At 52.1% G+C, this 27243-nt stretch overlaps 16 protein-coding genes across 16 annotated transcripts; 9 read left to right on the top strand and 7 right to left on the bottom strand.

Moving 5' to 3' along the window:
- Window positions 1-240: 240 nt before the first annotated feature.
- Window positions 241-861, bottom strand: K489DRAFT_115448 (uncharacterized protein). Its single transcript, XM_033598927.1, has 3 exons — window positions 651-861; window positions 351-599; window positions 241-286 (listed from the first exon to the last, which is right to left on the bottom strand). Coding segments are annotated over exons 1-3 (315 nt in total). The 5' UTR covers window positions 715-861; the 3' UTR covers window positions 241-284.
- On the bottom strand, window positions 801-1403 carry K489DRAFT_115491 (uncharacterized protein). Its single transcript, XM_033598928.1, has 2 exons — window positions 1271-1403; window positions 801-1203 (listed from the first exon to the last, which is right to left on the bottom strand). Exon 2 carries the CDS (start codon window positions 1197-1199, stop codon window positions 888-890), a length of 312 nt encoding a protein of 103 aa, XP_033463449.1. The 5' UTR covers window positions 1200-1203; window positions 1271-1403; the 3' UTR covers window positions 801-887.
- Window positions 1404-3007: 1604 nt separating this feature from the next.
- K489DRAFT_376824 (uncharacterized protein) lies at window positions 3008-5402 on the bottom strand. Its single transcript, XM_033604005.1, has one exon. It carries the CDS (start codon window positions 5235-5237, stop codon window positions 3267-3269), a length of 1971 nt encoding a protein of 656 aa, XP_033463448.1. The 5' UTR covers window positions 5238-5402; the 3' UTR covers window positions 3008-3266.
- A 1250-nt stretch (window positions 5403-6652) lies between these two features.
- K489DRAFT_115179 (uncharacterized protein) lies at window positions 6653-7426 on the top strand. The gene has a single exon (XM_033598925.1). It carries the CDS (start codon window positions 6887-6889, stop codon window positions 7298-7300), a length of 414 nt encoding a protein of 137 aa, XP_033463447.1. The 5' UTR covers window positions 6653-6886; the 3' UTR covers window positions 7301-7426.
- Window positions 7427-7746: 320 nt separating this feature from the next.
- On the top strand, window positions 7747-9204 carry K489DRAFT_115101 (uncharacterized protein). The gene has a single exon (XM_033598924.1). It carries the CDS (start codon window positions 7915-7917, stop codon window positions 9103-9105), a length of 1191 nt encoding a protein of 396 aa, XP_033463446.1. The 5' UTR covers window positions 7747-7914; the 3' UTR covers window positions 9106-9204.
- A 99-nt stretch (window positions 9205-9303) lies between these two features.
- Window positions 9304-9938, bottom strand: K489DRAFT_386760 (DUF336-domain-containing protein; the record flags this gene model as incomplete). The annotated part of the gene is made up of 3 exons (XM_033606257.1): window positions 9304-9466; window positions 9518-9731; window positions 9848-9938. 3 exons carry the CDS (start codon window positions 9936-9938, stop codon window positions 9304-9306), a joined length of 468 nt encoding a protein of 155 aa, XP_033463445.1.
- A 272-nt stretch (window positions 9939-10210) lies between these two features.
- K489DRAFT_376819 (uncharacterized protein) lies at window positions 10211-10870 on the top strand. Its single transcript, XM_033604004.1, has one exon. The coding sequence runs from the start codon at window positions 10451-10453 to the stop codon at window positions 10631-10633; it is 183 nt and encodes a 60-aa protein (XP_033463444.1). The 5' UTR covers window positions 10211-10450; the 3' UTR covers window positions 10634-10870.
- On the top strand, window positions 10766-11073 carry K489DRAFT_407151 (uncharacterized protein; the record flags this gene model as incomplete). Its single annotated transcript, XM_033607335.1, has 2 exons — window positions 10766-10782; window positions 10839-11073. The coding sequence occupies 2 exons, from the start codon at window positions 10766-10768 to the stop codon at window positions 11071-11073; spliced, it is 252 nt and encodes an 83-aa protein (XP_033463443.1).
- Window positions 11074-11537: 464 nt separating this feature from the next.
- On the bottom strand, window positions 11538-11894 carry K489DRAFT_297619 (uncharacterized protein; the record flags this gene model as incomplete). The annotated part of the gene is made up of 1 exon (XM_033600336.1): window positions 11538-11894. A coding segment is annotated over one exon (357 nt), but the record flags the coding sequence as incomplete, so codon positions are not given.
- Window positions 11895-12744: 850 nt separating this feature from the next.
- K489DRAFT_115072 (uncharacterized protein) lies at window positions 12745-14554 on the top strand. The gene is made up of 2 exons (XM_033598923.1): window positions 12745-13761; window positions 13819-14554. Exons 1-2 carry the CDS (start codon window positions 12872-12874, stop codon window positions 14405-14407), a joined length of 1479 nt encoding a protein of 492 aa, XP_033463441.1. The 5' UTR covers window positions 12745-12871; the 3' UTR covers window positions 14408-14554.
- K489DRAFT_428776 (uncharacterized protein) lies at window positions 14477-15465 on the bottom strand. The gene is made up of 2 exons (XM_033608348.1): window positions 15194-15465; window positions 14477-15076 (listed from the first exon to the last, which is right to left on the bottom strand). Exons 1-2 carry the CDS (start codon window positions 15242-15244, stop codon window positions 14702-14704), a joined length of 426 nt encoding a protein of 141 aa, XP_033463440.1. The 5' UTR covers window positions 15245-15465; the 3' UTR covers window positions 14477-14701.
- A 324-nt stretch (window positions 15466-15789) lies between these two features.
- On the top strand, window positions 15790-16596 carry K489DRAFT_296822 (uncharacterized protein; the record flags this gene model as incomplete). The annotated part of the gene is made up of 1 exon (XM_033600323.1): window positions 15790-16596. A coding segment is annotated over one exon (807 nt), but the record flags the coding sequence as incomplete, so codon positions are not given.
- A 2465-nt stretch (window positions 16597-19061) lies between these two features.
- K489DRAFT_114845 (uncharacterized protein) lies at window positions 19062-20397 on the top strand. Its single transcript, XM_033598922.1, has 4 exons — window positions 19062-19442; window positions 19574-19610; window positions 19678-19769; window positions 19882-20397. Exons 1-4 carry the CDS (start codon window positions 19248-19250, stop codon window positions 20299-20301), a joined length of 744 nt encoding a protein of 247 aa, XP_033463438.1. The 5' UTR covers window positions 19062-19247; the 3' UTR covers window positions 20302-20397.
- A 1132-nt stretch (window positions 20398-21529) lies between these two features.
- Window positions 21530-23124, top strand: K489DRAFT_312149 (cytochrome P450; the record flags this gene model as incomplete). The annotated part of the gene is made up of 2 exons (XM_033600839.1): window positions 21530-22124; window positions 22178-23124. The coding sequence occupies 2 exons, from the start codon at window positions 21530-21532 to the stop codon at window positions 23122-23124; spliced, it is 1542 nt and encodes a 513-aa protein (XP_033463437.1).
- A 395-nt stretch (window positions 23125-23519) lies between these two features.
- Window positions 23520-25173, top strand: K489DRAFT_386749 (S-adenosyl-L-methionine-dependent methyltransferase; the record flags this gene model as incomplete). Its single annotated transcript, XM_033606255.1, has 5 exons — window positions 23520-23786; window positions 23855-24206; window positions 24384-24502; window positions 24619-24932; window positions 25011-25173. The coding sequence occupies 5 exons, from the start codon at window positions 23520-23522 to the stop codon at window positions 25171-25173; spliced, it is 1215 nt and encodes a 404-aa protein (XP_033463436.1).
- A 216-nt stretch (window positions 25174-25389) lies between these two features.
- On the bottom strand, window positions 25390-27162 carry K489DRAFT_313649 (uncharacterized protein; the record flags this gene model as incomplete). The annotated part of the gene is made up of 2 exons (XM_033600955.1): window positions 25390-25692; window positions 25753-27162. The coding sequence occupies 2 exons, from the start codon at window positions 27160-27162 to the stop codon at window positions 25390-25392; spliced, it is 1713 nt and encodes a 570-aa protein (XP_033463435.1).
- Window positions 27163-27243: the final 81 nt, after the last annotated feature.

Below are 27243 nucleotides of genomic sequence, written 5' to 3'. Positions count from 1 at the left end.
CTCGTCAAAAAGTGATAATAATGATTCATGTTGGTTCGTTGGAATGTTCTCATATTTGCTCAAAATCGCTCCGATGCCAACCCTTCAACCAGTCCCCATAAGCGCGGAAACCCCCACTCGGCTGCGTCACTTGAATATACTTAAAGGATGCAGAGTTTCCCGATTTCCACTATGCAATGAAGCCCATCATTCTTGAAAAAGGGTTCTTGAGTTGTCGATGACAGTTGATGATGACGATTGAAGGGCCGAGTCGCTCATTTAGAGGGAGTTGTCATGAGAGACATTTCTGGAATGAGTATTAGATATTCGTGGTCTTCATCATCGGTCAAAGATGGGTGGTAGTAACATACAGCAGGAGCAGGAGCCCGAGGCGCAGGAGCAGGAGCTGCCGCAAGAGCAAGAGGAGTTTCCGCAGCCAGACATGTTGATGTTTGGTTTGAGTGGGTTGGAAGTGGTTGGAGTGGTGTTGTGGTATTGAGGGCTTGTTGATTGATTGATGATTAAAACAGGAACTGTGTCAGGAAGATGCAAGCACTTATATATGCTTTGCTCAGCCTCCCACGACACGTATCTGTCCCTTTCTGGACAAAGCTGATTGTCTGATCAATCATCAGCAGGTTGTTCGCCTATGCGAAGAGTGAGCGTCTCACGTGCACACATCCCGTGCCTCGCGCCAGGCCCCAGACGATAGCTTCGGAGGCCCTGCAGCCGCATGATTTCACTATACTACGACCAATGCTAGCGATACTACATGTGGGTCTAGTTGATTGACATGGCCGACGATCATCACCGAGGCGAATTGCCCTTGATTTCCGGTTGAGTGATTTGTGCTGGTGGCGAAACATCTCGGCCTCACGGTGTTGGCGGCGGCGCGGGCGGGAAGAGGTTCACGATGCCACATGCCACACGGCGCTAGTGGAACGCGGGCAATGGCAGAGTTTGGCTGCAATGCAACAGTGATCGGACTGTTGATCGCGCAGCAATCCCACGACACACGTGCAACGACGACATGATCGATATTGCAAATTCCGGATTGAGTCCCGCTGAGGACATCCAAGCTCTAAGGTTCGTCCTAGATAGGAATTGGTTCGCCGCATGCCAGCGCCTTCATCATGCGCAGCATAAGGCACCGATGTTAAGACCGGTAGAGGGAAAGGTTGAAGTGATCTATCACGCGATTCGCGGGCTACAGGAACCATATTGCTCGTAGCGCCGGTCAGCCGAATTCATGAAAGAGTGTCAGACGCGCAGGGTATTGAGGATATCGCACACATGAGATCTGCCACCGATAATGACCCGATTGGACGATGCTGCTTCTTTCTACTCACGAAAAGGCCGATAGGCGCTTTTTCTGCATTGATATGTATAGCCTACATGGGCCAGTACAGTCGTACAAGTGATTCCTGTAATAAGCTCCTATAGCCGAATGAAAGCGGTTTCGCACATTGATCTGATTACAGACGGCGTCCAAACCCGATAGCTGGCCCCGTGGCTTGATTGCCTGCATTGGTGACTTGACCCCGACAACTAAGACCGGAATCTATGAGGCGACTTGTGCGCGATAAGTCAAGGGCGTGTCCAAACCATGGGACTCGGACAAGCGGGCCCAGGCGTTGAGCGATGTCGTGATCACGGAGGATGCGTGGAGGTGGACACCTAGAACCCTTGATTTCTCATCTGCTGGGGTCTTTGAGGGCGAGCTTGGAAGTGCAGCAATGGAGATTTTCGGGTTGGATATGACGAACTGAGCCGTTTGTGCTGATTCTATGGGTGGGTGGGTGTGTGTGTCCGCGGATGATTTGCTGGTGAGAGTTTGTCGTTCGATGAGGGTTGCTGAGAATGAGGTTTGTACAATCTCAAGGTGGGGCAAATTTCTGTCGTGGAGTAGGTGGGGGATGGAGGCAGCCACGCGGCGTGAGTGGCTCGCTCCTTCCATGTTCAGGCAAATAATGGACGAGTCGACGATACACGCGATTGCGCCTCGAACGTACCTTTGATTGTTTGATCATGTTGTGCCCAAATTCAGCAGGAGCAAACATCAGAACCTGCCCAGGTGGTGTACAATTCACAGCATATCTCGGGCTGTGATGCACATCACATGCAAAACATGCATCCTCCCCTTATGAGAAGACACAACGCATTGTGCTGGACTGAGGGCAAGAATTGCAGATTCCGATTCTGGCGAAGGTCTGCTTTCGATTCCATGGTACATTATTATTATCATCATCGCCGGTGTTCTCCGCCAAGCATATGATTCGAAGGCGAGGAGACCCCACACTTTCCATTCGGTGTGTCAGGTAAGCACGCGCGCGTGGGTTGTACTGTTCCAGCTTTACTTTTCGTTTATTGTGTGCAGGTGGTGTTGTTTCCATCATCGCTTGTTCATCACTGGGCGATGCAAGGTTGCCGAGAGCGCGATTTGTGCCGGCTGCATGTGAAGCTTCTTGATGCGATCGTGGGTTGCTGCGTCGCCTTGCCGAGTTCAGATGATATGCCGTAACATTTTCCATACGTGCCGTGGGTCATGTTGCATTGAATATCATCACACGAGACAAGCCACCGCAGAAATTTGGCAGGTCCTGTGAAATGCAAAGGCCAGCAGAGGATCTGTGATGCGTGAAATACGCGGTCAAGGGCCATTGGAGAAGTCTTCCGGGAGAGAGATGAAAAGAAAGAGAACATCATGGGGTTTTCCAGTTCCACGTTTCGATGATCGAGTTGTTAAATGTCCATTGCCATGCCATCAAGGTCAGATCTTTGCATCTCTATCCGGCGCATCGCTTCGACTACTTCGCTGCGAACCGCGCTGCCATATGCGAACCATCGATAGCATATATCCGAATCGCCGCTGAGTGCACATGTGACCAATGCCCGTTTTGGGCACCCATTACAGTGTAGAGAAAACTGGACGCGTTTCTGAACGTGTTATGTAAGGCGTGCTCGGTGGAGCTTCAAAATTGAGTTCAGACAATATCAATAACCGTTTGGTCTACACAATCGCTCTTCGTTTCTCACATCATAAGCCCCACAGCATTATCGGCATGCCGCATACACCACTGCATAGCATCCATCAATTGCAAAACAATCAGAAAAGGAAAGGTGTGTCGTCCCGTAAATCTCGACCGTATCCCACCTGGTGGTATCATTTAATGCGCCAATAGTGCAATGCAGAAGAAAGGAAAAGAGCCAAGGAAAGTTAAAGAATGTTCGTGAAAACGAGAAGAAAGGGAGATATTGGCAGCGTGCCAAACTCTTGTCGCCTGCGATCAGAGTTTTGTTGCGAGATGACTCACGCCGACCACCACACCCGCCGTGACCTTGAAACTTGTCTGCAGGACAAGTATCGCCGCCTTGACCGACACACCGAGCACAGCGATCGTACCGCGAGCCAGTAAGGGCAATTTTACCTCTTCTGCGCCCACGAAGCCGGCCGTCTCTAAAGCATGGGACTTTTCCCTGCCTTTCAGGCTATCCTTCTTCTTAGATTTGTCTTTTCGTGACTTTGTCGAGAAGTGGGATTCGCGCTTGGCCAGAGACTTTCGACTGCCGACAGGCTGGATGGGCGTTTTTGGTGGGGCCTCAAAGACCAGAGATTCTGCGACCAGCGCGTCATTCTCGATCGCGGCGACTGCGAAAAGGGCAGAGACGACCGTATCGGGGAGGTACTGGTTGCCCAACGCGACCAGGCCTGGGATATCAAGGACACACGCATCCCGCGCAAAGTCAAGGAATGCGAGGTTCAAAGTGCCTGCAGCAATCGCAGCCGGAGTAGCCGAGGGGTGATGCAAGCTGATCTTGGCTTTTGGCATAAAGGCGGATACGCCGGATGAAGATTTCGTCACCTCGATTGAAAAGTCGCCGAGCGTAGGGTGGCCGAGGGTGTATGAGGCAACCACGACACCCGAGGGCTGATCGCTTCTGCGGGCCTTTCGGAACAACGTGCATGCGTGGCGACGGTGGACATTTGCAAGTGCTTGTTCCTGGAGGGATGCGAGGTTTGGTGCTTCAGCTCCCACGCTATGCGCAAGCTGTTCCATAGCATGTACAGCAGCAGGATGCGGAAAGATCTCGGTGGCCATCAGTCCGCCAGGCCCTGCTGACGAAGCATGTGGAAGTGTGATTTGCGCAACCGGCATTGCCATGGCTGCTTTGGGTCGGTGTCGGCGGACCGCAAGATCCGTGTCCATATCATACACAATCTGAGACTGCGAGACTCCTATGGCCAATGCAGGAGTCTGACCAATCGACCGAGCCTGAGGTTGAACGAGATTGAACTGCACTTTGCGCGCAGCAGTCGGGAATTCTCCAGCAGCTGCTTTCCAGAGACATTCAAAATCCGCATGCTGAGCAGCTGGGATGTGTTCGTACCCCTCCACAAGACCCACCGCGGAATCGTATTGACGAAGTGTTTTCTTTTCGTCCATCTGTGGAGCTTGAGCCCGAGGTGTGTCCTGATATAATGGTGCAACGGCGGATTGTGTCGGGTAATAGTTCTGTTGGGTCAAAGCCTTTCCATGGTCATATTGTGGGAACATAGAACGCATGGGAACGCATTCGTCAGCTCTCTGGAAGATAGGAGGCTTTGCTGTGCTGTTAGATCTGGTCATTGCAGGACTGGACGCCCGCGAGGTGACATGAGGTGGACGGCTTGGCGAATGCAGCGTTGTGAATGGCTGTTCCAGCTGGCTATGGTCAAGCAAAGGAGACAGTGGACCTTGTCGGACCGTGTTGCTAGGCGATGCAACTTCGCTGCGTGAGGGCGATGATTCTGACCAACGCGAGGAAGCTGAATCTTGTTTGTGCATGGCCACCGATCCGGAGACAGGCGGCGTAGGCGTTCCGTGAATAGGTTTGTTCAACTGTGATGTATTGGCGACATTGCGGATATCATTTGACGAGAATCTAGAACCGATGGACGACTCAGAAGGCCTCTTGAGAATGCCCTTCTTAGGAGCTGGAGCTTGACTCGATGGCTTAATGTCATTGCCTGGTGCTGGGCTTTTGACCTCCTGAGACAGTTGTGCCGGCTTCTCTGCAGAGCTGTTGTTCGTCGGGATCGAAGCATTCAAATCTGATGGAGACTGAAGCTTTGGCGATGATTCATTGCCCGACTTTGCGCTCTGGCTGGAAACTGCTCGGCGCTCGTCTGAAGATCCATTTTTTCTTATGCTAGCCGCTCGGCTTGGAGGTCGGGATGTAGTAGGAGCAGGGAAGAGGGAAAGCTGGCCCGGTGCCATTGGACGAGATCACGTCCAAACAGAGAAATCGCAAGATGTAAGGAGTGTATGTTTTATCGCTCGTGTAGGATCGCGAGGCAACGTACAAGTGAAGATGGAAGCGAAATCTCAATGTATCACGAATTGCTGCAGATCACGAACAAATACAAACGAGACCCATTGCGAGACCTACTGGATGGCCTCATATATAATTGCCATGCAGACGCCCGACAATCAGTGTCAGAACGCGAACTCAGAAATCGATAGCGCCACAACCCAACTGGGACATGTCTTCGCGCCGAAATCTGATTCTGTAATGAGAGGAATCTTATGGAGGACAAGCCTGATGCTGACAGTGGTGCATCGCAAGACTGGCTTGACGAATCGATTTCGTTTCCGCCGTCTCTTGTGATAGAGCTATCCGACCTCTCGCAGGCCTCTTTTAGCGCCAGCAATTTTAAGCGCCGCCCAGCTTTGTGATGGATCAGCAGCCAACCAGCTGTCGTCCTGGCCAAATCCCCAGCAAGGCATGGCAGAGAACATCTTGGTCGGCATTCTGGTTGACATGCGCTCGAGCGTCATCATAAAATCGTCGAGGAATGATGTCGTGGCCATTGAAGGCCTCGTGGTTAGTCAGATGTATGCTTCAGCGTCTGATTCGCACTCCTTGTTCCAGACTGCAGCTTCAACGCGCAATCACGTGAGATGGCTCAATTAGTCCATCCAATCTGATTCCAAGGTCAGCACCTTTTCCCAACAATGTTCGATGATACTGTTCTGAAAATGGCCCACTCAGCATAGCCAGGTCTTTACGAAAAATACTTGATGTCGATAATGTGATTGCTCAGGGCTGCCATGAAACAAGAATTGCGAGTCCGCCGGCAACTGCACTTAGCGATACTACATAAACTCTAACCAACCTCTGGCATCAAGGCTGCCTCACCCCGCCGTATGAAGCGAGTGTATGTTGTAAATGACGGGCGCCCGGCCAAGGTGATAAAACCATGATATCGGAGCGCATGCCGACAGACGTGTGCATCAAACCGATTACCACGAAATTGATGATCAACATGAGAGTCATATTGCCGTAGGAGATTGTTCTGCCAGCACACTGCATCCTAAACCCTTGGGATTTGACGTCCGAATGCTGATCCCGGCCAGGACGGAACCGGAAGTACTTGGTCGGCCTTGACCGGTCCATTTCTATGGCGTTTTCGTTGCGCGCGCCGGCGTCCAGCTCCGCCTGACCTCTCTCGATGTCTATCCTGCTATCAGCCACTGCTCCTCACTCTTATCAGCCCACTTGCAGAACACTGAGATGCTGTCAAGCCATAGCACACCACATGTCGTGTGATGGATTTCACCAATCGGAGTTGCCAAGTCTGTTCGAGTGTACCATGTATGTGCTGGAACGTACACTCGCAGGGGGTGCGGCCTCCTATACTGCATGACTCCAAAAGGAGAGGACCAATCTTGACAAACAATTGTCTTCTTGTGCGCGGTGTCTCTTTGACCATATAGCTGCGCAGCATCCTCGCATTTGCTTGACCGGTCTACTCTTGCACATAATAGCTGTATCGACGCTCCAGAGGCGTGTCACACCAGCTTATCATCCGAGTAACGCTGGACTCACTTCTCCATCAAACCGGCGCATCAAGTCAATCACAAGCATGCCGGACTCCAGACGCATTCACCAGCTTCAGCTTGAGTTGGCCAACCTGAAACGTCATCGCGACCACGTGCGGCAGATCCATGCCGACCGTTTTACCCCGGTCGCCCGCGAGAACATCGTTTCAGACTGCAGGGATGCTGATAGCCGTCTTCGGGAGTTGAACTCGCAATTGCACCAATACTCAGAGCAGCGACGCCTTAGCCGCGACGAGCGACACAGGCACCAACTACACGACCGGATTGAAGGGACTAAAAGAAATATCCAAACCATGAGGCACAACCTTGAAAGGCGCAAGCAGCGTTTGGCGGACCATGACGAGCATCGGCGCAAGAACGAAGCAGATCAGCATCAAACTAGAATGAAGATCGATAGGAAACAGGAGGAGCTCAACCATGTTCTGCGCCAGCGCTAGTCAAGATGGTTGAGATAGTATGACCTCTCATACATGACTTTTGCTGGAGCTGGCTCTCTAGCTGTAGCCAAAGAGCTTTTAACCATGAATCCGAGAATCTTCAAAAGCCACCTTGCGTAATGGGATCATGAATGGAAACAAGGCCAGCACCACAAGGACATTTACGCCTCGAGAGGACATTGCCGACTGTTCGAATATAAATATGAATGTTATGGGATATGTCTTGTTACGCCTGCAATGTAGAGTTATGTTTCATTTCGAGGCAACGATGAATACTGTCTTCAAATATTTCCCTGTTCCCGAGAAAGGCATAGAAACGTGTTTTCGAGTGCGGAAAACCTTGGAATGTTGACTGTGGTTCTTCCAGCCAGCCAGGGCGGTGACGTTGGTCATTCGGTGCGCACTATGCAGCTAGAAGGAACCATGGAAGCTTCGAACCTTTGGCCGCACACAGCGTTTGGCACGCCTGGAACACGTTCACCGAGGCATAAGACCACATTCCATGTCTTTGCGCGAGTGAGCGCCCTCGTCGCGAGACCATACTGCAGATTGCAACATGCGCGGTTTCTATTGAAAAAGTTCTTCGATATCACCATCTGACGTTCAACCTCACCATGGTCTCATTCTGGCCTTTCGGCGGGGACGATAACAGCGCCGCGTCTTTCGAAAAGGCTCTCAGCCAGCTATCAGAAAAGATCACTACCGCCACAGCGCGCAATGCACGTTTCAAACACCGACAGCGCAAGTACAAGGCCCTCTGGACTATCTACACCGTCTTCGGATACATCTTGATCGATATCATCCTCATTCTCGTCACGCGCTGGGAGAATTGGGGTCCTCTGTCATGGACCGTCGTGTCTGGCGGGCCTCTAGGCATCTACATCGTGCGCAGGATACTGCACGCTTACTACGATAGTCGTTTAACAGCTGGCCAAGAGCATCTCGGCGATCTTGTCAAGCAGCGAGACGAGACATTGGAGAAACTCAAAGCGACCACAAAATACGACAGCACGCAGATATTGCTCGAGAAATATGGTGGTTCGCCCAGTTCTAAGAGAGCTGAGTCTTCCAGCAACCTTCCAAGAAAGAGGCAGAAGTCGGACAATGGTGCGGCAATACAAAGAGCGCCAGTGAATCAGCAGCCTGCGAGGACTGGCATGCCTCCACCTGCTACTGCAAACATTCAAGCTTCACCAATTCCGCGCCAGCCGCAGGACTCGACGCGACCATTGAGCTGGGCTGGCGGTCCCAACCCACCTCCACAGCAAGCAGGGCTCGCCAGTGCCAATGCACCCGGCGAAGAGTTTGCTCCGAATGCGTTTGCAAGCTCTACACGTCCACCCATGCTCTCGGCTCCCTCGCAACAATATGCAGTGACCGGACCAAAGTGGTACGATCGCATCATGGATGTCATTCTCGGCGATGACGAAACGCAAGCCAAGAATCGTTTGGTTCTAATTTGCTCCAATTGTCGACTTGTAAACGGCCAGGCACCACCGGGATCGCGAACAGAGGAGGATGTTGGGAAATGGAGATGCGGCGAATGCAAAACGTGGAATGGAGTGGAGAGTGAGGAGAAGAGAGTGCTCAAACACGCTGCACAGCGGGAACTGGAGCCACAGCCAATTCGCCGTGCAGCGACAGACCTCGGCGCCGGGACACGATCGCTTGGCGAGGACTTTGAACATGTCGAAGAGGAGACCGATTCGGATGAGGTCGGTCAAGCTGAAGAGGCGAAAGGCGGCGATGATGCTCCACCGGCCAAATCGACACGTAGCGCCTCACGGCCGAAGAGGAAAACATGATGCTGGGCAGTCATTGCATACTGATGACTGCACTGTTACATGCATACCATTACATGGCATATTTTCATTATGATCGGGAAAAATGTATGGGGTATATTAGCGTAGTGTAGACTCACAATTTTTCTCATTTCTCTGCCAACAAATCAATGGACCACTTCGAACTATGCTTGCCCACAGCGCTTCGCTTGAGACACTGCATCACAGCTTGGAGCCCCCCTTTCTACGCACGAACGCCTTGATGGCCTCGACACCTGCAACCGCGACCTCGCTATCCTGTGCTGGTGTCCCAGTGCTCACTCCAATCGCACCAACGACTACCCCGTCGATCACAATCGGCACGCCGCCGCCGATGAGTGTGAACCTGAAGAAAAATGAGAATGGAAGTGGTAGATAAATCGAACTTCGATCTCACCTTCCGCCATTGCTGTTGTGAATGCCATATGCGACACCACCGGGCACGAAGTTTTTACCCGTGTCTCCGGTCGTATATAGTGCTGTGGGCATGCGGTGACCCGCGGCAGTGAACGCCTTGTTGATGGCGATATCGATCGAAGTCAACTTGGCATTGGGCATGCGTACAAAGTGAACGAGATGGAGGGTTGCGTCGACGAGGGCAATGTTGAAGTCTTGCGCCAAGTGATGATCAGTGGTTCGAATCATTCGCCTCTAGAAAATTCACGCAAAACTCTTGCCATTCGCTATTGCACAGGCATGAATGCTCAATTCTAAAAATATGACATACCTATTCCGAGGGATTTGGCTTTCTCTTGAGATGCAGCGGATGCGACCTGCGCCGCCTCCAGCGAAAGCATAGGAACACTGCGTGTCGCCATTGTGCTTTGATCTCACGATCAGATTGTTTTCAAGTCTTCGGTGAGGATGGTCTTATATGTTTGTAATCCGAAGATCGGTGAACAGACGAACTCTATGCTTCAACAACAAATTGTAGCTTCGATCGATGACCTCGGCAACCCTAGATGGTCTTGCCGTCAAAAGCCGTTCATAATGTGACAACGTCTTCGAGCTCAAGGACACCTGGGCAAGAACAGTAGGTCTTGCGAACGTCCATGTGCAGATGGCGTTCTACAGATTCCGGAACACTATGTAGAGTGAGGACTTGTTCGATGCCTGCAAACGGAAGGATGGCAAAGTGTTCCAACGACAGTCTCTCATACAGGTTTTGCATCTCCGCTTGAAGAGGTGAGTAAAGTCTGGAAAAATGACCGGCTCGCTGAAATGCGGACTCTGCAGTCGAGCATCATCCTGGCCAAATGTCAACCACGACTTTTAGGTCATGAGAAACAGAGAAAATGCGTTGTCTGTCCGAACATGGCGCAGTTCCAACATGACCTGCAGCTTCAGCAAGTGCAACGATGGGCAGAACATGGCTGTTGTTTTCACCATGGGGCTCCAAATTACGTCGAACACTCGTCATCGTCGTTCAATGCGTCCCCCACCAGTGTCGCGTCACACACGACACGGTGGATACGCTGCCCCTCCGCGTCGTTTGCTCACTCATATTTTATGAGAATTCGCGTCTCACATCTTCAATATCATTCCATCACCACATACTGCAGTAACATATCCTCATATCAAGTCAACCCAACTCACGAAAGTAAGCCACGCGCTCGCAATCACGTTCCATCGAAGAACCATGAGCATGTCCTGGCTTCTCTGGTTCTGAGGTATTATGGAACACGAATTTGCCTGTTCTGACAAGACATAGCTTGTAGCTTTCAAATCCACTTACCATCAGCCATGTCTGCACCCAACGCTGGTCGTCAATCGCCTGAGCCTGAGAAGTCATCAACCGCTCAGGTCGGAAATCCCTCAAAGGACGATGCCAAGCACGAGTCCAACCCAAGCGAGAACACGTCCGCACAAGACAGCAAGGATCAATTGAAGGGTCTGCCCAGCAACCCCACCGGCGCCCTGAAGGAGCATTCAGAGGCCACGACCAGCAAATAGAGCGTCGATGAATTCAAACACTTGTACTTGACGAGGGCGGTGCAAGTGCAACTGCTGATATGTGAAGCCTGTGCTGAAGCGCGCTTGTGCCAGGATAGCCATCAATGTGGCGCTGGACTTGCAGTGCTTATGGCTCGTTGGCGATAACCGTTTGAGGCTCAGCGAGGGCTGGCAGCATATCTGCGAGGTCGCAACTCAATGATGTATCAATGGCACACATAGCCCTAAACCATGATGATGAAAGTCTTTTGCGACAATGCAGAGCTGCCTCATCCCAGCCCCCTTCCTCGACCTCTGACACTCGCCGTTCTGGTGTGACTGCTAGCACTGGCGCCTCTAGCACCGATAGTTCCTCTACCACGTCCAAACGAATTTGCACTAGCCGTTGACCCGCGTGTCGAACTCGTTGTTCCCCTGACACTCCTGCTGCGTGAAATCCCGCGACTGGACGTGGGTGTCGCTGCAGCAATTGCCCGTTGTCGCTCTTCCTCCTCCGCTCGCCGTTGAGCTTCCTCGCGTTTCCGCTGCTCCTCGGCCGCCCGCCGCTGAGCATCGTGTTGTCGCCGTATATCCTCGTTCTCGATATCCTCCAAATCTTGGGTAGCACCTTTCCATTGGGGATTGAGGATGAGGCGCTGATTGTGCTCAGTCTGGCTAAGGATGCGTGTCCAAGTTCCCAATAGAGTAGAGGCATTGTTCACAGTTGAATGCACACTGTTCATGTTGCCTTTTGCTTTCTGCAAACTTGCTGTGACACCTTCGATTACAGAGTTGACTTCACGAATGCGCTCCAGTTCAGCCTTGAGTTGAGCTTCGCGTGCTAGTTGAATGTCATGCCGTGATTGGAGACGTGCCTGCTGTTTTTGCAAGGTTTGAACAGCTGGGGACTTGGAAGTATGATCAGACGTGGAATCCTCCTGCTTCGGACTTGCGAACAGGTTCTCGTCGACGTCGCTGAGGCGCAATTTTTCCAGATCGAGTGTGCTGCTGAGGCCAGGAGTCTTTGCCATCCTGTCTGATCGCTCGAGGCCTGTGCTGCCCACACTGACGCGCAATAACGCGTCGGTAGCTTTCAGATGCACTCAACGACCGTCGACAATCGATCAATGTTTATCGTCGAGCAATGATGACGTGTTGCGACTTCAGCGGGCACAACACGTGTAACATCAACCAGGGAGAGACCCTGTCACAAGTACATGAAAGAGTTCCAAGGTTGCCGCACTGACAACGCACCTGCCAGCCCCAGGTCTCGTCGCATTTCGGCTTCTCCCTCGCTAAACCTTACGCAGCTCAACCCTTGACCAACCACCGCCTTTATTTGCGCAATTCCCTTTCAGCAACTCCATCAGCAACTGCCATTTATCGCAATATACACAACATATACAATTCGCTCTGCAATTTCTACCGGCGTTCGCATCGACATAGTTTAACAGAACGCGCGACAAAAATCCTGCGACAGCCTTGCAGCTGGCACACTCTGGAGCTACGCTATTCTTTCCACTCTCACTTCTCGACTCGGCGCCTCGCAACCATCCTACAATCATCACGATCACAATACATAATCGCCATTGAGACTGCGCAGCCTTTCCTCAGGGTGGGAAGAAGCGTATCCGACACGCGCCGAATTTGGCGGTCGAGCTGTGCACTTGTGTTACCTGCGCTTAGGCGCCGATAAACAAACAAGCCAACTTGTCGGGCGCGCATTTTGAATCTGTCGAGGAAGGGATCTCCTTGGACCAGGAGCACTTATCAATAATCACAAAAGAATACTGGGCGAAAATCAGGCTCGGTACAGGCAATGGATGGGCCACCAGCGATGTTGCTCAATGGTTCGCCAAACAGCTTTCCCACGATAGGCACCCCAGAGCCGAGCACACCAACGCGATCACCTACAACACCTCCCATGCGTGGAATCAAGCGACCGAATACTCCTCCTGCTCCCGCGCACGGCGCGCTTCTTGAGGAGTATCTACCATATCATTCTATGAGCCCATCTCGCAAGGCGGGGAGCTCATTCGCCTCCGCTGCCACAGACGATACAAATCCTTCGTCTTCTACTGTGAAGTCAACTCCACGTCGTGCTGCTGGCAAACGAGCGCGTTACGAGCATCTCGCATCGCCACCCTGCTCGCCTTTGCGCAAGGCGGACCGCATTACACCGCCCGCTCCCAACACCCCGCGTCGGGCCGTGAACGACACTAACGGCACTGCCGACAATATTCACTTGCGCTCCGACGCCGATCATCCTCATCGTTCTTTGCTCTCTGGAGCAACATATGACGTCTTGGATATGCTGCCGACGCCCTCGAAGACACCGCTTAAGAAGCGCGCAAAGCACTCGGGCTGGGGATTTCAACCCGAGAATCCCAATGATGCCATGCCAAAACCGCGCAAAATCAAAACTGAAATACTCCGTCACCAGTCAGACGAACACGACTTCGGGTTGTACGATGCAAATGCAGATTCGAGCATCGCCAACAATGGGGAAATCGATATTTTTACCGACACAAATGCTCGCGTACCCGAAGTGGATGTGTCTGGCGAAAACCCGTTCATGAGCGCAAGACACAGTGCAACTGCTGCGACAACGCGCCGCTTAACACGCAGCCAGAAAACCGAGGAGCAGCTGGTTGAGGAAGCCAGCATGGAGGAAGCAGTTGCCAGGGGCGAAGGAATGGTTTTTACATTGTAAGTCATCATGCTTTATACAGAAACCTTGCTGCATGCACTAACCGAGTTCCACAGTCGGGGAAAGAAGGTCTTCCGTCCTTACGACGATGCCTCTCATCAGTCCGTCGAGCAGAGTCTCGAGCAGCGAAACTTGCGACGCGCAGCTGGTGTCACCTCTGAACGCCCATTCACACGAAGTCAAATTCAACCCCGTCGGCTTTTTACTTCAGCGACAGATGATGTCGATACGGAGGCAGATACAGACATCGAAAGCGAGCAGATCGGCGCGTCATCTTCACACGCTCAGTCGCAATCGTCACACACCGGGCACGAAATTCCTAAAACTCCCATGAAGTCTCGTGCAGGCCTCGACACTCCGCCAGCTACAGTTACTCGTTCTAGCAGACGACTCAACCAACAACTCGCGGCGATCTCTGAGAATCACGATGCGGCATCTGAACGCGTCGTCGAAGAGTCAGAGACCTCGCCTGTGCGGACCAAGCCTAGGCGCCCCAATCCCTTCGACTCGTGGCAGCGGACTAAGAGTCGCACTTCTACAGGTGCAGCTAAGCGCGGCGCCGATTTGTCGGAGGCAGGGTCGTCGGGTTCCTTTGAGAAGCGCACGAGGGCCAGCGAGCGTCGCATCGACGCTACCACGCCCTGAGCCGCATGTGCAAGTTTGATTGGAATGAAATCTCATTTTTGAAGGCCAGTGGCCAAATTTATGAGGATTGTATGATACCCTACGGCGTTGGACGAGCATGTCGCCTGCATTGCAGGCTTTCCTTTCCCGATGGGCTTGCTTTGAAAATACTCTTCGTATTCCTTGGGGCAGCGCAGGGTATGCGTCATTTGCATTTGCGTCTCGATGTAACAGATAGTTAATACAATCATTCGTTGGAATCCTACGCATTGCTTTACCCGGAAACTTGACTCTTCCATCAGTTCTTTGCAATGCTCAATATATCATCATCTTGAACCTTGGTCCATCTTCGTCTTCCGAGTCGTCCCACTCACCAGGGCCCGACGATTCTCCAGTTCGAGGGACTTTCAGTAGGTCGAAGTCACGGTATTCTGTCGGCTTCGAGGGATCGTACAATTGCTCCTCGCTCGCATCTGCCGTATCGGATGCCTTGGCTGCCACAGCCGACATATTCTTTGCCTGAAGGGTGCTTTTGAATACCGGCGCTTTCTTCGCCGATGCAGGACCCGAGCCTGGTAAAGAGGTCGACACGGTCGTAATGCCCGACTCTCTGTTGGCTCGTTGCTCGGCCTCGCGTTGCCGAGCGGCCGCGTTGGGATCTTTGGACAACTGTCTCATATCTAGAAGCCGCTGTATACTCACAAACGGCAGGCGAAAGTCAAAGCATTAGCTCATAAGGAACAACATTGTACCACAGGCAGGTCTCTGTAGATTGGACTAGGAGAGAGGTATCGAGCCTATTCATGCCTTCCGATGTTGATGGTCATATGAGTTCTCATGAGCCTCGAACTCATTCATGCGTGCATAGCCTTTCTGACATAGGTCGCAGAAGAATGCCTTGCGTGCCTCACGCGCACTTTCTGTGGCGGCCTTGGGCAGCGTATGCCCACGCTGAGTGCAACAACATTGTGAGCGAGTCGAATCCCATCACATTAAGTTTTTGACTCGTTGAAGCATACCGGTGCCATTATGGATGGTCTGATTCGAGTTGGACGTCAGCCGACATTCGTGACACGGCGTTGCAGAAGATAGAACTCTAGAAAGCCGCAAACGCGTCTGTGAACGTGCACTCGTGAGCCGGCGCACGACCCCGAGATCTGATTAATCCTTGAGCTTTCATTGGCGCGGACCGCTGTCCGAATTGATCAGCAGCTCGAGCGATCTTCCGTTCTTTGTCGTCATGATCAAGTCGAGATAATTATCTACAATTTCGACCATAGCTCACATCTCACCAGCTAGGAGCTGAGAGCATGGCAGACATAGCCGAGATTGACGCCGAAGAGGGCATGCATGAGATCGACCCGACCCCGGAACTCGAGGTCGAAGAAGAGACGCCAAATCTGGATGAAAAACGACCGCTCTCGAGGTCCACGACGAACGCTCTTGGGATCTCACACAGCAGCACTATCTACTACCTGACTGCGATTCAGAAATACTCCAGCTATGTCTTCTCGGCGTTCGGCGCGATGCACATCGTCAACACCTCCATCATGCCACTCATCACGCAGAGTGTCCCGGCCAGCGAGAAATACATGCTCCTCACACGACCTTACTATGGCAGTCCGCTCGCCGAGCCCTTAGTCGTGATTATCCCGATATACGCACATGTCCTTTCTGGTATGGCTCTCAGGATCTACCGACGAAATCTGAACGCGAGAAGATTTGGAGAATCCTATTCTGCCGAGAATCAGAAGAGCTTCTGGGTGAAATTTTGGCCTCATCTTTCGGCGGTGAGCAAACTCGGATACCAATTCGTGCCGCTATTGGCCGGGCACATGGTCATCAATCGGTTGATTCCCCGAATCTATAACGGTTCCAGCATCGACCTTGGTTATGTTAGTCATGCGTTCGCAAAGCATCCGGCCGTCTCGTTCGCTGGGTTTGCGGCCCTCATCGGCATCGGCTCCTTTCACATGACTTGGGGTTGGGCGAAGTGGTTGAAGTACACACCTGTCCAAGCGACGGGCACGGGTGCCGAACGCGAGCTGAGAAAGAAGAGGAGGCGATATATCATCAATGGCATTGCTGCGGCGGTGACTAGTCTCTGGATGGCGGGTAGCTTTGGTGTTGTCGCCAAGGGCGGCGCTGCTCCGGGATGGATCGGGAAGCAATACGACGAGATTTACCGGATGATCCCGATGGTTGGGAAGTGGTTGTGAAGACAAGGAGATCAAGTTCACAAACAAATGACACCCTATCATTGGATGTCATCTATCGACCCGTTCCGACATGGCTGGAACAGCTCATGGTCCGTACGAGACAAACACGAACGATACGTTTCTTGAATACTCAACGCTGCACCTGATCGCGTGTCAAGGCACGTGAGAGCGCAGTGAAACCACTAAGGAGTCCGACGAATGGCGCTACAGAACGACTGTCTTAACTTCTCTGATAGCCATATGTGTCCGATGCGTTCAGGATACGGACATCCAACACCCCTCGACACATATACGATTCATGAAGCGGATTGCAGCGCCGCAACCCAGACTTCGGCGCCGCTTCGAGATTTCACAAGAGGAACTGTGGCCTCAAGGGTCCTCTGACATTTGACGCGTGGCAATTCTCGATCAAACGCTTCCCTGCCTTTTCTCCCCTTCCACCGTTCGGTTTACTGTTCTAGAGGAGGACTACGATGTGCATCATATCTGCTGCCCAACGTGGTAAGAGATGATTCCTCATAGTTGACCCTTCGCAACTGCCTGCGAGCGAGCATTCGGCATTATATGTAGTATTACCCATGACTTATGATCGCGTTTGTATACTAGTAGAGCTATACTGGAAAACCCAGCGACTGGCGCACCTATGAAAAGAGATTCCAGGGTGCCGTTTCCACTAGCAGCAATAGGTCTTCCGAGCGCAAGAAACCCTCTAATGTTTGTAAATTTGTTACTCTTCGGTTGGACTACACAGCTTTTTAAGTAGCTACGTGCTGTACGGTGTTCAGTACCCGCACTTGTATCTTTACATGCCTAGATCATAAAGATCAGTAGGACAATCGAAGAGCAGTTCCGACTTTTTGGCGCATGTGTCCCGTGTGCCCAGACGCCAAATCTGGTGCTAGGAGTAAGAAGGAGGAGGTACCTAGGCATACTGTACCGCATATGTGGATAGCGGCGGCGACCCCGGAGCCAACGATGCATTTCGCATGCATGCAGCTTGGCCCGAAGGTGGTTGTTAGTTCTACTGCAGTGATGTCCTGGGCGACATTTGAGTGACGATGGGGAGAAACGAGAGGGGAAAGTCTTGAGCTTTCTCTGTCTCTCTTCTCCGCGGCTCCGATGCCGAGTAGTAGATCTACTATCCTCTCGTTGTTGTTTCCTTACAAAACCCGAGGTTGTTATTTGTGGACTATGGAGTCTTTGAACAAGGAAGTGTGTTGGTCCTTTACCTTGGTGCATAAACATTTATACAGTGAGTGTACTGGTATCCCAGTTGAAGCTGTCATCATTCGACCGGATCTACAACACCTATCGCGAGTGGCGGAGGAGGAGAAGGAGAAGGATGCTCTCGTTGCGCCCCAGCTCTCTCGTGCGGCAGATGGGGGTGACGCAGGGATAAGATGGCCGTCATGGATGTATTGTACATACCGTCGTGCGTACTGTGGTATAATAACGAGCCTGCTCAGATAACGATCTTGCCTAGGTGTTATCACTCCGGCGGTGTGTTCGCCCATCATAGACAGTGTGGCTGCAACACGTGATGCTTCTGGGTGAGACTCAACGAATCCATTTCTACAGTATAGGTATTTCAATCTAGTCGCTGCGGAAATGGCAGATCGAACTGTTTGGATATGATCTACAGTAGATGCATCGTTGTGGAGGACGGACCACTGTCGGTGTTGATGCTGGATGGGGTGCGGCTGAGGATGGTGATACAGTTGAGAGAAAGGCACGCGCACGGGTGGTGACAAGCACCATGGGGCTTTGTCTTCTCTCCACTTCAGGACTGGCTGGCTCCCCACTTTGGCTGCCTAGGTGCCTTCCCTCGACTTCCTTCCGCCCGTTGTAGGGCTAATCATCATGAAATCCTGAGCGGGAGGGGGAGCTGGTGGGAGAGGCACGCGCAACTTTCCAAACCGCCCGGGCGTCCAACCTTGAAAGGTTGGAAGCCAAAGATGCACGGAATTGTCCACCACCACCACCACTGTGACGACCACACCAAACCACCACACGAAGCACATACCAGAATCCACACACACACCCGCCCGGAACACACCCACTTCCGCAGATACTGTATTGTGGTAACTGCCCAGGTGTACATACACACACCCCGGCCTGCATTGTTCCTTCATGCAGTTGGATACAGTATACCTACCTGCTGCTGTCGCGTTCGCTCATCACTTTGCAGGCCCTGTGTGCCTGTCCATCGTATCGTCGCCAACAACCTTGGAAAGCAAGAAGCGCTAGTTAGCCTCCCCCCAGTCCATTGAAGCAGTAGTCGATGAACTAGACGCTGTATAGAATCTCTTTCGGACTTCGGCCGCCGTGTTGATCAATGGGCGATTTTTAGACTTTCTGTCGAAGAATTGCGCGTCCCACACACACGACCGACTGTTCGCCCCAAACCCCGTTCCCGACGTCGATCGTTTCTTATTACTACTGTCCATGTCGCTACAGTATCAATTGTCTATTACACGACACTCCTCCCATCATACCGCATCTACTGTTCTTCACCATGCTGCTGTAACTATACCGTTGATGATGCTCATCTGAGACAGTGTCATTCACTTGGGTCGCATGGTGGAACAGAAGGGGTTACACGGCTTTGGCGGTTCACACGCCACACAACGCGCACGGGAAGGATGAACAGCAACGGGCCACCGCAACTGACGCCTGCTCAGTGGGCCAGTTATGGCGAGAGCAAGCGACTCGCCTTGTACATCTCCATGGGAGTCTTCCTCGTCCTGGGTAACAGCACCTTTGTCGCGCGCATCTATTGTCAGCTTGAACGACTCCATGTCCTGTTGCTGGAAGATGCCTTCCTCGCCTTCGCCTTGGTATGCCTTTCGCCGCCTCCACCGCAGCACATTGTTACACACACACGTCTCGCTGCTCTCCGATCACGACTACTCATTGCGGCAATTCGGTCATCAAGAAATTGTGCTTCAGCTAATATTTGATCACATAGATCTTGGCTAATGTTGGCATCGTTCTCAACATTCTAGGTGAGTTGGTGGAACATCTCAAACTGCCGCCCGCACTGCCCGACATGTTGACTGATGTTCTCAATAGCCACGACCAAAGGTCTTGGTCTACACGATTACCGAGTCATTGCTGAAGATGATTCTGCCATCCGTGGGGAAAGTCTGGTACGGATATATGAGGTGCGTGTCTGTTCAAACTCAACCCGAGGCAGAATTCCTCGGACGGAATGGCCCGACCGAGACATCGTGCTCAACGGCACAAACACATGCTTATATCCCCACGTGGTCGCAGTTGATCTATGTTTCGAACAACCTCCAAGCGGCCTGCCTCGCGAGTGTCAAGATTGCACTGCTATTCTTGTACCGTCGCATCTTTATCGTCAACCAAAAATGGCTGAAGGTGACATGGTGGGGAAACCTGCTGTTTGTCATCGCTCTTTTTTTGATCGCCATATTTTTCAACATATTCCAATGCTCTCCGATCAACTGGTACTGGATGCGAATGTACATTCTCGCAGGATCCCCGGTGCCAAACGAAGACTTGGGCTACTGCTCCCCAGCCTCGAGGAGTGTCATATACGCCACGCTTTCTCTTAATATTGTTTCGGATGTCGCGTTGCTGCTTCTGCCTGCGATCAGCATAGCCACGCTTCAGATCACGATGGGAAACAAGATCGGTCTTGCCGTCGTCTTTGGGTTCGGCATCATGTGAGTCGAGCCGCTTGCCATCCCTGAACCTTGAGGCGATCGCATACTGACAATCATCCACTGCAGTGCCAGTGTTGTATCTCTTGGCCGCCTAGTATCCCTGCAAGAAGGCAACGACGCAACTTGTAAGTCCGGCCTTCAAAACACGACCATCGATGGGAGACCCAATTCGCACGAACTGATACTCATGAATCGCTAGTCACCATCGTGAACTATTTGATATTGTCTAGCGCAGAGCAAATCACGGCCATTGTCTGCGCTTGCTGGCCAACTGTTGTGCCGCATCTCTTCCGCTTCTTCCGACGCAGACACAATGTGCCGACTCCTCCCGCCGCACACAGGTCCAGTCGGCATCAGCCCATGGGCCTACACCCTAGCTGGACCGACCCTCAACTCCGCACCAAGCTACTTCACGATCCGCTCTGCGGCCTGGACTTGGACGGCACCGGGACTGGGCCCGGCGGGATCCATTACCTTATGCGGGACGTGCGCGCGGAACACAAAGCAGGAGGCGCGACATCGCCAGAACTTATTGCGAACCCAAAGCGGATCCTTGTGAAGCGAGATGTGCACGTAGAACACGAAGTGAACCCGGAATACAGCCAACATCATTCGAGGCATTATCCAAGTTCTCCACAGACCCCGATCGACGACAAGCGCATGCAGGACAAAGAATGGTTTCCAGCGACGAGCTCAAGGACAAGTCAATCATGAAGAGAATTGCTTCAAAAATGACATCCGAGAAATCGAGATACCGCGACAATTTTCAGGAAGCCGCATCCTCTGTTGGCGCTCGCTCCAGTATTGTCTGCTTCAATCTCCGGTGGACATCGAAGACTAATCGCCCACAGGTCTATCCAGATGCGAGTTTCCGCAGACATGTCCAGGGCCCGCGTGCTCCGTTAGGGCGGCCACAGCATCTCCGGATCCGCATGCTGTTTACTGGATGGGAGGAGGGTCCTGAACTCATCGACAATGCCATAGGACGCAACTGGCAGGAGTCTGGATCAAAACTGACGCGAATGCACGCTACATGGCCCTTCGTACCGAGCGGAACTTCCCGACTATACGGTTATACGATAAACGATGCATTTCCCAAGGCTGCTGCATAAACGCATCACCATACAGCTCCGTCCTGGTATAAAAAGGTCAGGTACCTAGCAGACAATTCCCACCCATCCCACCGACCGATTTGTTTGGGTTCAACATACAGCTTGTTGGCGATATTCGACATGGCATTTTCTGTGACAACACAAATTTGGTCGTCCATCGCCGAGTTGAGCCTTTCAAGCTTGATTATCGGCACCTTCGTTGTACTCATTGGCAGCACCGTGGCACCTGCTGTGTACGATGCATACTTCGGACCGCTTTCGAAGTTCGCAGGCCCAAAGCTGCGTGCCATGTCCTCCATTCCTCAGGCTGTATCTATCTTTCGCGGCCGGGAACATGAGGACTATGTGACTTTGCACAAGAAGTACGGAAAGGTCGTTCGAGTAGCGCCCAACGAGCTATCATTTGTTGGTGGCGCAACAGTTTGGAAAGACGTGCTTGGTTTTAAAAAGTCGGGAACGTCAAACTTTCCGAAATGCCCTAGATTCTATGGCGGACAGCTTCTCGAGCGACCAAACTCGTTTCTGGCTAATGCCGATGATGCAGAACATTCCAAGCTTCGCAGAGTAGTTTCTCATGCGTTTGCTGACAGGAGCCTCCATGATGTGGAGCATCGACTGCTCCATTGGGCTAGGAACTTCAAGCGACGGCTCGATGGGATGCAGGCAGGTCATGATTCCATCGACATGGTGAAGTTGTACAACTGCGGCACATTTGGTCAGTACAATTGTACAATAAACACCTCGGATAGAAATTGACCGCATGCACAGACGTCATGGGTGATCTCGCGTTCAACGAGGACCTTGGGATGCTCGCGGACGGAAACGAATCAGAATGGGTCACGAATATCTTCAAGGGAATCAAACAGTCCTCGTATGTACGTGGCGTCAAAGACTTGCATGACTCTTTGTGGTATTTCATCGATAATGTCGTGATGAAGATGCCCGAGGCCCGACGTGAGGTCGGAAAGACCCTCGAGTTCACCAATGAGCGTCTTGAAAAGCGCCTGAACAACCCGCCAGCCCGTCCGGACCTCTGGAGTCAAATCATCGCAAAGGGCATCGGCGAGCAGGCTCTGGACCGGGCAGAGCACCAGGGTTTAGCATTCTTCTTCATGGTCGCTGGCACCGAGACAACTGCGTCTGCTCTCAGTGCAATTACCTTTTTCTTACTCTGCAACCCCAACTACACGAAACAACTCCAAGAAGAGCTGCGATCCACGTTCTCGACCTTTGAAGATTTGTCCTTCAGCAAACTCGGCCGACTGAAGTATCTCAACGCCGTCATCCAAGAGGGTCTTCGGATGTATCCACCCGTTCCTATCGCGTTGCCCCGACGCACCCCGGCGGAAGGCGCACAGGTCGATGGCCAGTACATCCCGGGCAACGTAGTCTGTAGTATCCCGCACTACAGCACCTACCGCAGCCCCGAGCACTTCGCCGAACCGAACGAATTTCGGCCGGAACGCTGGCTCGGCGACCCCAAATATACAGACGATAATCTCGATGCTGTGGAGCCCTTCCACGTCGGACCGCGTAATTGCGTCGGGAAAAATCTGGCTTGGCACGAGATGCGTCTGTTCCTGGCGACGGCGTACACGTTCTTCGATCTGACGGTGACGGAGGATTCGCGGGACTGGCTCGCTCAGAATCAGGTTTTCACTGTCTGGCAGAAACCGCCGCTTTGGTGTCGTGTCAATTCCGCGAGTGTGGTGTAAGTGCTGTCGGGCAGAGCAAGAAAAGAAATTTACATGCATTGAACATTCACACATATTGTACATCATGTATGACAACATTTTTGTGTATCAAACCCAAAGTGTGTGTGTGGATAAGATCGCTTGATCATCAATTCAGGAAAGGTAGCGAGGCGCGGCTCCTCCGCACGACGTGCATGCATACAGTAGACCATGGAATCATGACGGTCGGATGGGGAGCCGAGCGATCATGGCCAACAGTTTTTATATTATTATACATGGTACCATGCATCTGCCTGCAGGCTGCAATACCTCGAAAGGGCAATGATCCATGTCTCAAGAGACTGATAAAGAGAATGTGCAGCTCCTCATCTTGAACTGATTCTACTTACATCAAGCTCGATACACCATTCTCAAGCATGACAGCGACTCCGGATCTCGACGTCCGCAACACCGAGGACATCCTTGTACTCGCAAAATTGATTGCGAGCGAGACGGAGAAAGTTGCCGCATATCTCGCACACAACCATCTCGCATTCCCATCATTCGATCTCGATGGGCCGCCAGCCTCGCTCATATCGACTGAAGCGGTTGACATCGAGGCGGCGCGACTCGCCGTCATAGTTGCAACGCAACGCTTACGAAATCTGATCCTGGGACCGAAGGATTATCTGCTGAGCTTCTTGGTATTCTGCTTCCCCCATGTTGACCCTTCCATTCTCGCGACAAAGAAAGTTAAGAATGTTCCTCCTAGTCCAATGACCTCCTCGGCCTCCACTTCGTCGCACGGTACAACCTCGCCGCTCGAGTGCCCATCCACGGCAGCGCGACGTACGAAGACCTCGCACAAGCCACAACCACCGGCAAAGCAGACAAGCCCGCGGTGCCGGTATCCGTCGCTCGCCGTCTCCTCCGCCAGGCCATGATGAAAAACGTCTTCCGCGAAACACCTGATGGGACCGGCGTCGTGCATACCGCGGTTTCTCGGCGGCTGGTCGAGGAGCCGATGCTGAGTCACTGGATGCGGTTCAATCTGGACGAGAATTGGAAGGCGGCGGCGAATGAGCTCGATGCGTTGGAAAGATGGCCGCATAGCGATGAGCCGAGTCAGACGGTAAGGAAGTCTTTTGGTTGCATGGTCGTATCCATCTACCCTGGAAAGCGCGTGTTGGAGCTTGCTGAGAGAGAGGTGACTAATGGGCCTCTTTGTCGGCGTATATAGGGGTTTGCCTTGGCCAACTCCACCGAGCGCGCCATGTATGAAGTCCTGAACGATGACCCAGAACGCGGCCAGCGCTTCGCACATGCCATGTCGCTCCATGCTCGGAGCCCTCTCTTCGCTGTCGATCATTTATCTTCGAGCTATGATTGGGCGGCATTAGGATCGAGCACCGTCGTTGATGTGAGTACGACAAAAAGTGGTTTAAATCTCGGTTGGTCCACACGAAATCGAGGTTGACGGTAACGGACTAGATCGGTGGCTCACAAGGCACAATTTCGTGACATCTGACTGCAAAGTTCCCACAATTAAAAATAATTGTCCAAGATCTCGAGCCGGTCATCCAGCAGGCAACGTCAGGCGGCATTAACAGCTCTCAGTTGAGTGATCGCGTCACATTCATGGCTCACGATTTCTTCGAACCGCAGACCGTGGTTGCGGACATCTATCTTCTGCGGTGGATTCTGCATAATTGGTCGGACAAGCATTGCGTGCGCATCCTGCGCGCATTGACCCCAGCGCTGAAGCCAGGTGCGCGTATCGTGATCAATGAGGATGTTCGATCATCATTTGGTAGTGCCGTTCCATCGAGGTGGCGAGAGGAGAAAATGCGGTACGTTTGGGAGTTTGTGCACTATGCGGGACCTTTTTAAAACCGACGATTTGGACGATTGCTGACGGAAAGATACAGCTCGGCGGACTTGACTATGCTCCAATTGTTCAATGGCAAGGAACGTGACTTGCAGGAGTGGCAAGATTTGTTAGAGATGGCGGATCCGCGCTTTCACTTTAGAAATGTGAGCAAACCAGCGGGAAGCGCCTTGTCCGTAATGGAAGCTGTGTGGACTGGATGATACATCCATTCTCGCGAGTCGTCTTGACCTCACGAAGCTGCGCCGACCTTGTGAGCTCGGAGTCGGAACTGAAAGAGGCACAGTCAACGAACAGGGGACCACCACATGTGTCAATCTTGGTGGATAATTTACTCCCTGGATCTTCTACATTGTTGGATATACATTGTAGGAGGAATTCCAAGTCGATTCGAGCCATCCATGATCTCAGCGTACTATTTAGTCGATTTTCTTCATGAGGCGTCTGAAACCTCTGCGCACACCACGCCAGACTTCGGCCGTCTGCATGCTTTCACTGAATGCTCCAAATGCAAACAATGCCAATACACTCAAGACGAGCACGACAGTAAATGCTATCCAGAACTGAGCGACGGTGTATTCGGTCCCTGACAGAGTGATGTCGAAATAGCCCGTCAGGAAACTGACTGGTAGGAATAGACAGGTGGCTTTTGTGAGCAGGAGGGTGACGCGGGTAAGACGCTCGACGTCAGTCGATTGTTTGATCGCGATGAGACTGAAGTTCTGGCAAAAGTCGTCAGCAATGATTGCATTCACTCTGGCAATACCGGGTTTGGGCTTTACCATGGCGACTAGCGAGTCTTTCTGTTTGATGTATTCTTCAACCTCACTCAACGCGTAAAGATCAATCATGTCTTTTAATCTCTTGAATCTCACTCGAGCAGCGGCGCTCAGCGCCACCCCAAGCGAACTCTCTCCAGGCACGATGGCAGCAGGTCTGACGGTTTCAAACGAGGCCCGTTCTACCAGCTGACCAGCGACACGAGAGTTGGCAAGTGAGGCCCCAGTGATTTTGACTGGTTCGAGAAGGCGCAGAATGATGCGGTTGTAGCTCTCATAATGCCGACGCAACACGCCTAGTTCCTTTCCAATACTGTCGAGACGATCGACCTGACCCAGCTCCGGGCGCTGGAACATTTCTTGTCTAATTCGTTGTAGCTCCACATCGTACCGGCTCTCTTTTCGTGTCACCAGAGAATAGCTTTTCTGCCAATTCTCGAAGAGATAATAGAATAGCAGACCTGGTGCGTCGGCCTCACGATGTGCAGTCTCTTCAGGTGTATCTCCAATGCGGGTGCGAATCGGTAGTACAGTTAATGGGTTTCTGGTCATCAATGGCATCTCGTCGGTTTTGGAGAGGGATCTGAAGACGTTGAGGACATTTCGTCGTGTTTCGATCAGAAGTCGCTGCTGCAATATCGACAACTCACCCTCGACTCCAGGGAACGGGTCCTCATTGATTGTGATGACGGTGCTGTCTTCGCACAATAAAAGCCACGTCCACACGCGAGTACAGTGAGGTAGTGGCCCAGATCCCTCCTCGCCTCCTGCATGCTTGGTACCATAGATAGTATTGTAGCCGACGCACACATAACTCCTGCCAAAGTCCACGGATGAATAGTGCCATAGATCACTCAAGAGCCAGTAGATATTGCTTTCACCTAGACTCCCAGCACTGCAGATAGATGCTTGATCGGCAAGCTCATCCATACCTGCTTCCAGTTTATCTTCGGCCGATCTATCCTCACGGTTGCGCCATTTCCATCTACTGGAACGGTCGGCCGATGATGGGCAAGCATCTCCACGTCGTTCTTGTACAGGATTTGAGAACATCAACGCGAGTAGCCGAGGTGAGAAATCATAACGCTGCGCCAACACTTCCAGAGTTCCACGTTGCTGATAAGGATACCAAATATTGATCCAACGAGTGTTCGGAGCATCGGCACGATCCGCCGTAACCACATCGTTGTAGTCTTTCGCTTCCAAGTTGAACTGGACAATGGCTGATTCGTCGTTGAAGTCGACGACAAAGTTACTGATATTGCCAGCCTTGATTTCATGTAGACTTTTAGCAAGAACCGCTGGATTATCAAGGTCGTAGGTGGCAGCAGCCTTAGATTTGTTGTTTTCATGAGAGTGGCTTGTTTCCTTTTCGCCAGCAAAACTGACGCGATCACTGGTGGAGATGTCCATGTCCACGGAGAGTTTGTCCAATAGTTGAGAAAAGCCATCTCGGCGCCTCGTTTGGTTTTGGTTAATCCTGACCAGCTTATT

This window comes from Dissoconium aciculare, assembly GCF_010015565.1.
Source record: "Dissoconium aciculare CBS 342.82 unplaced genomic scaffold K489scaffold_2, whole genome shotgun sequence".
In the NCBI taxonomy this organism is placed as follows: domain Eukaryota; kingdom Fungi; phylum Ascomycota; class Dothideomycetes; order Mycosphaerellales; family Dissoconiaceae; genus Dissoconium; species Dissoconium aciculare.
Note: the sequence above shows the minus strand (reverse complement) of the source record. Positions and strands in the feature narration are given on the sequence as shown.

What these genes read in the sequence shown, in the direction of transcription:
- K489DRAFT_115448 (XM_033598927.1), bottom strand. Translation starts at nt 714, where the DNA reads ATGCGGCTGCAGGGCCTCCGAAGCTATCGTCTGGGGCCTGGCGCGAGG. An exon ending in GAGGCACGGGATGTGTGCAC is followed by an intron (nt 600 to 650) that starts GTGAGACGCTCA and finishes ATGATTGATCAG; the next exon opens with ACAATCAGCTTTGTCCAGAA.
- K489DRAFT_115101 (XM_033598924.1), top strand. Translation starts at nt 7,915, where the DNA reads ATGGTCTCATTCTGGCCTTTCGGCGGGGACGATAACAGCGCCGCGTCT.
- K489DRAFT_115179 (XM_033598925.1), top strand. Translation starts at nt 6,887, where the DNA reads ATGCCGGACTCCAGACGCATTCACCAGCTTCAGCTTGAGTTGGCCAAC.
- K489DRAFT_376824 (XM_033604005.1), bottom strand. Translation starts at nt 5,237, where the DNA reads ATGGCACCGGGCCAGCTTTCCCTCTTCCCTGCTCCTACTACATCCCGA.
- K489DRAFT_115491 (XM_033598928.1), bottom strand. Translation starts at nt 1,199, where the DNA reads ATGGTTCCTGTAGCCCGCGAATCGCGTGATAGATCACTTCAACCTTTC.
- K489DRAFT_114845 (XM_033598922.1), top strand. Translation starts at nt 19,248, where the DNA reads ATGAACAGCAACGGGCCACCGCAACTGACGCCTGCTCAGTGGGCCAGT. An exon ending in CCTTCCTCGCCTTCGCCTTG is followed by an intron (nt 19,443 to 19,573) that starts GTATGCCTTTCG and finishes TTGATCACATAG; the next exon opens with ATCTTGGCTAATGTTGGCAT. An exon ending in GTCTGGTACGGATATATGAG is followed by an intron (nt 19,770 to 19,881) that starts GTGCGTGTCTGT and finishes ACGTGGTCGCAG; the next exon opens with TTGATCTATGTTTCGAACAA.
- K489DRAFT_428776 (XM_033608348.1), bottom strand. Translation starts at nt 15,244, where the DNA reads ATGAATGAGTTCGAGGCTCATGAGAACTCATATGACCATCAACATCGG. An exon ending in ATGACCATCAACATCGGAAG is followed by an intron (nt 15,077 to 15,193) that starts GCATGAATAGGC and finishes GTGAGTATACAG; the next exon opens with CGGCTTCTAGATATGAGACA.
- K489DRAFT_115072 (XM_033598923.1), top strand. Translation starts at nt 12,872, where the DNA reads ATGGATGGGCCACCAGCGATGTTGCTCAATGGTTCGCCAAACAGCTTT. An exon ending in GAAGGAATGGTTTTTACATT is followed by an intron (nt 13,762 to 13,818) that starts GTAAGTCATCAT and finishes CGAGTTCCACAG; the next exon opens with TCGGGGAAAGAAGGTCTTCC.
- K489DRAFT_376819 (XM_033604004.1), top strand. Translation starts at nt 10,451, where the DNA reads ATGACCTGCAGCTTCAGCAAGTGCAACGATGGGCAGAACATGGCTGTT.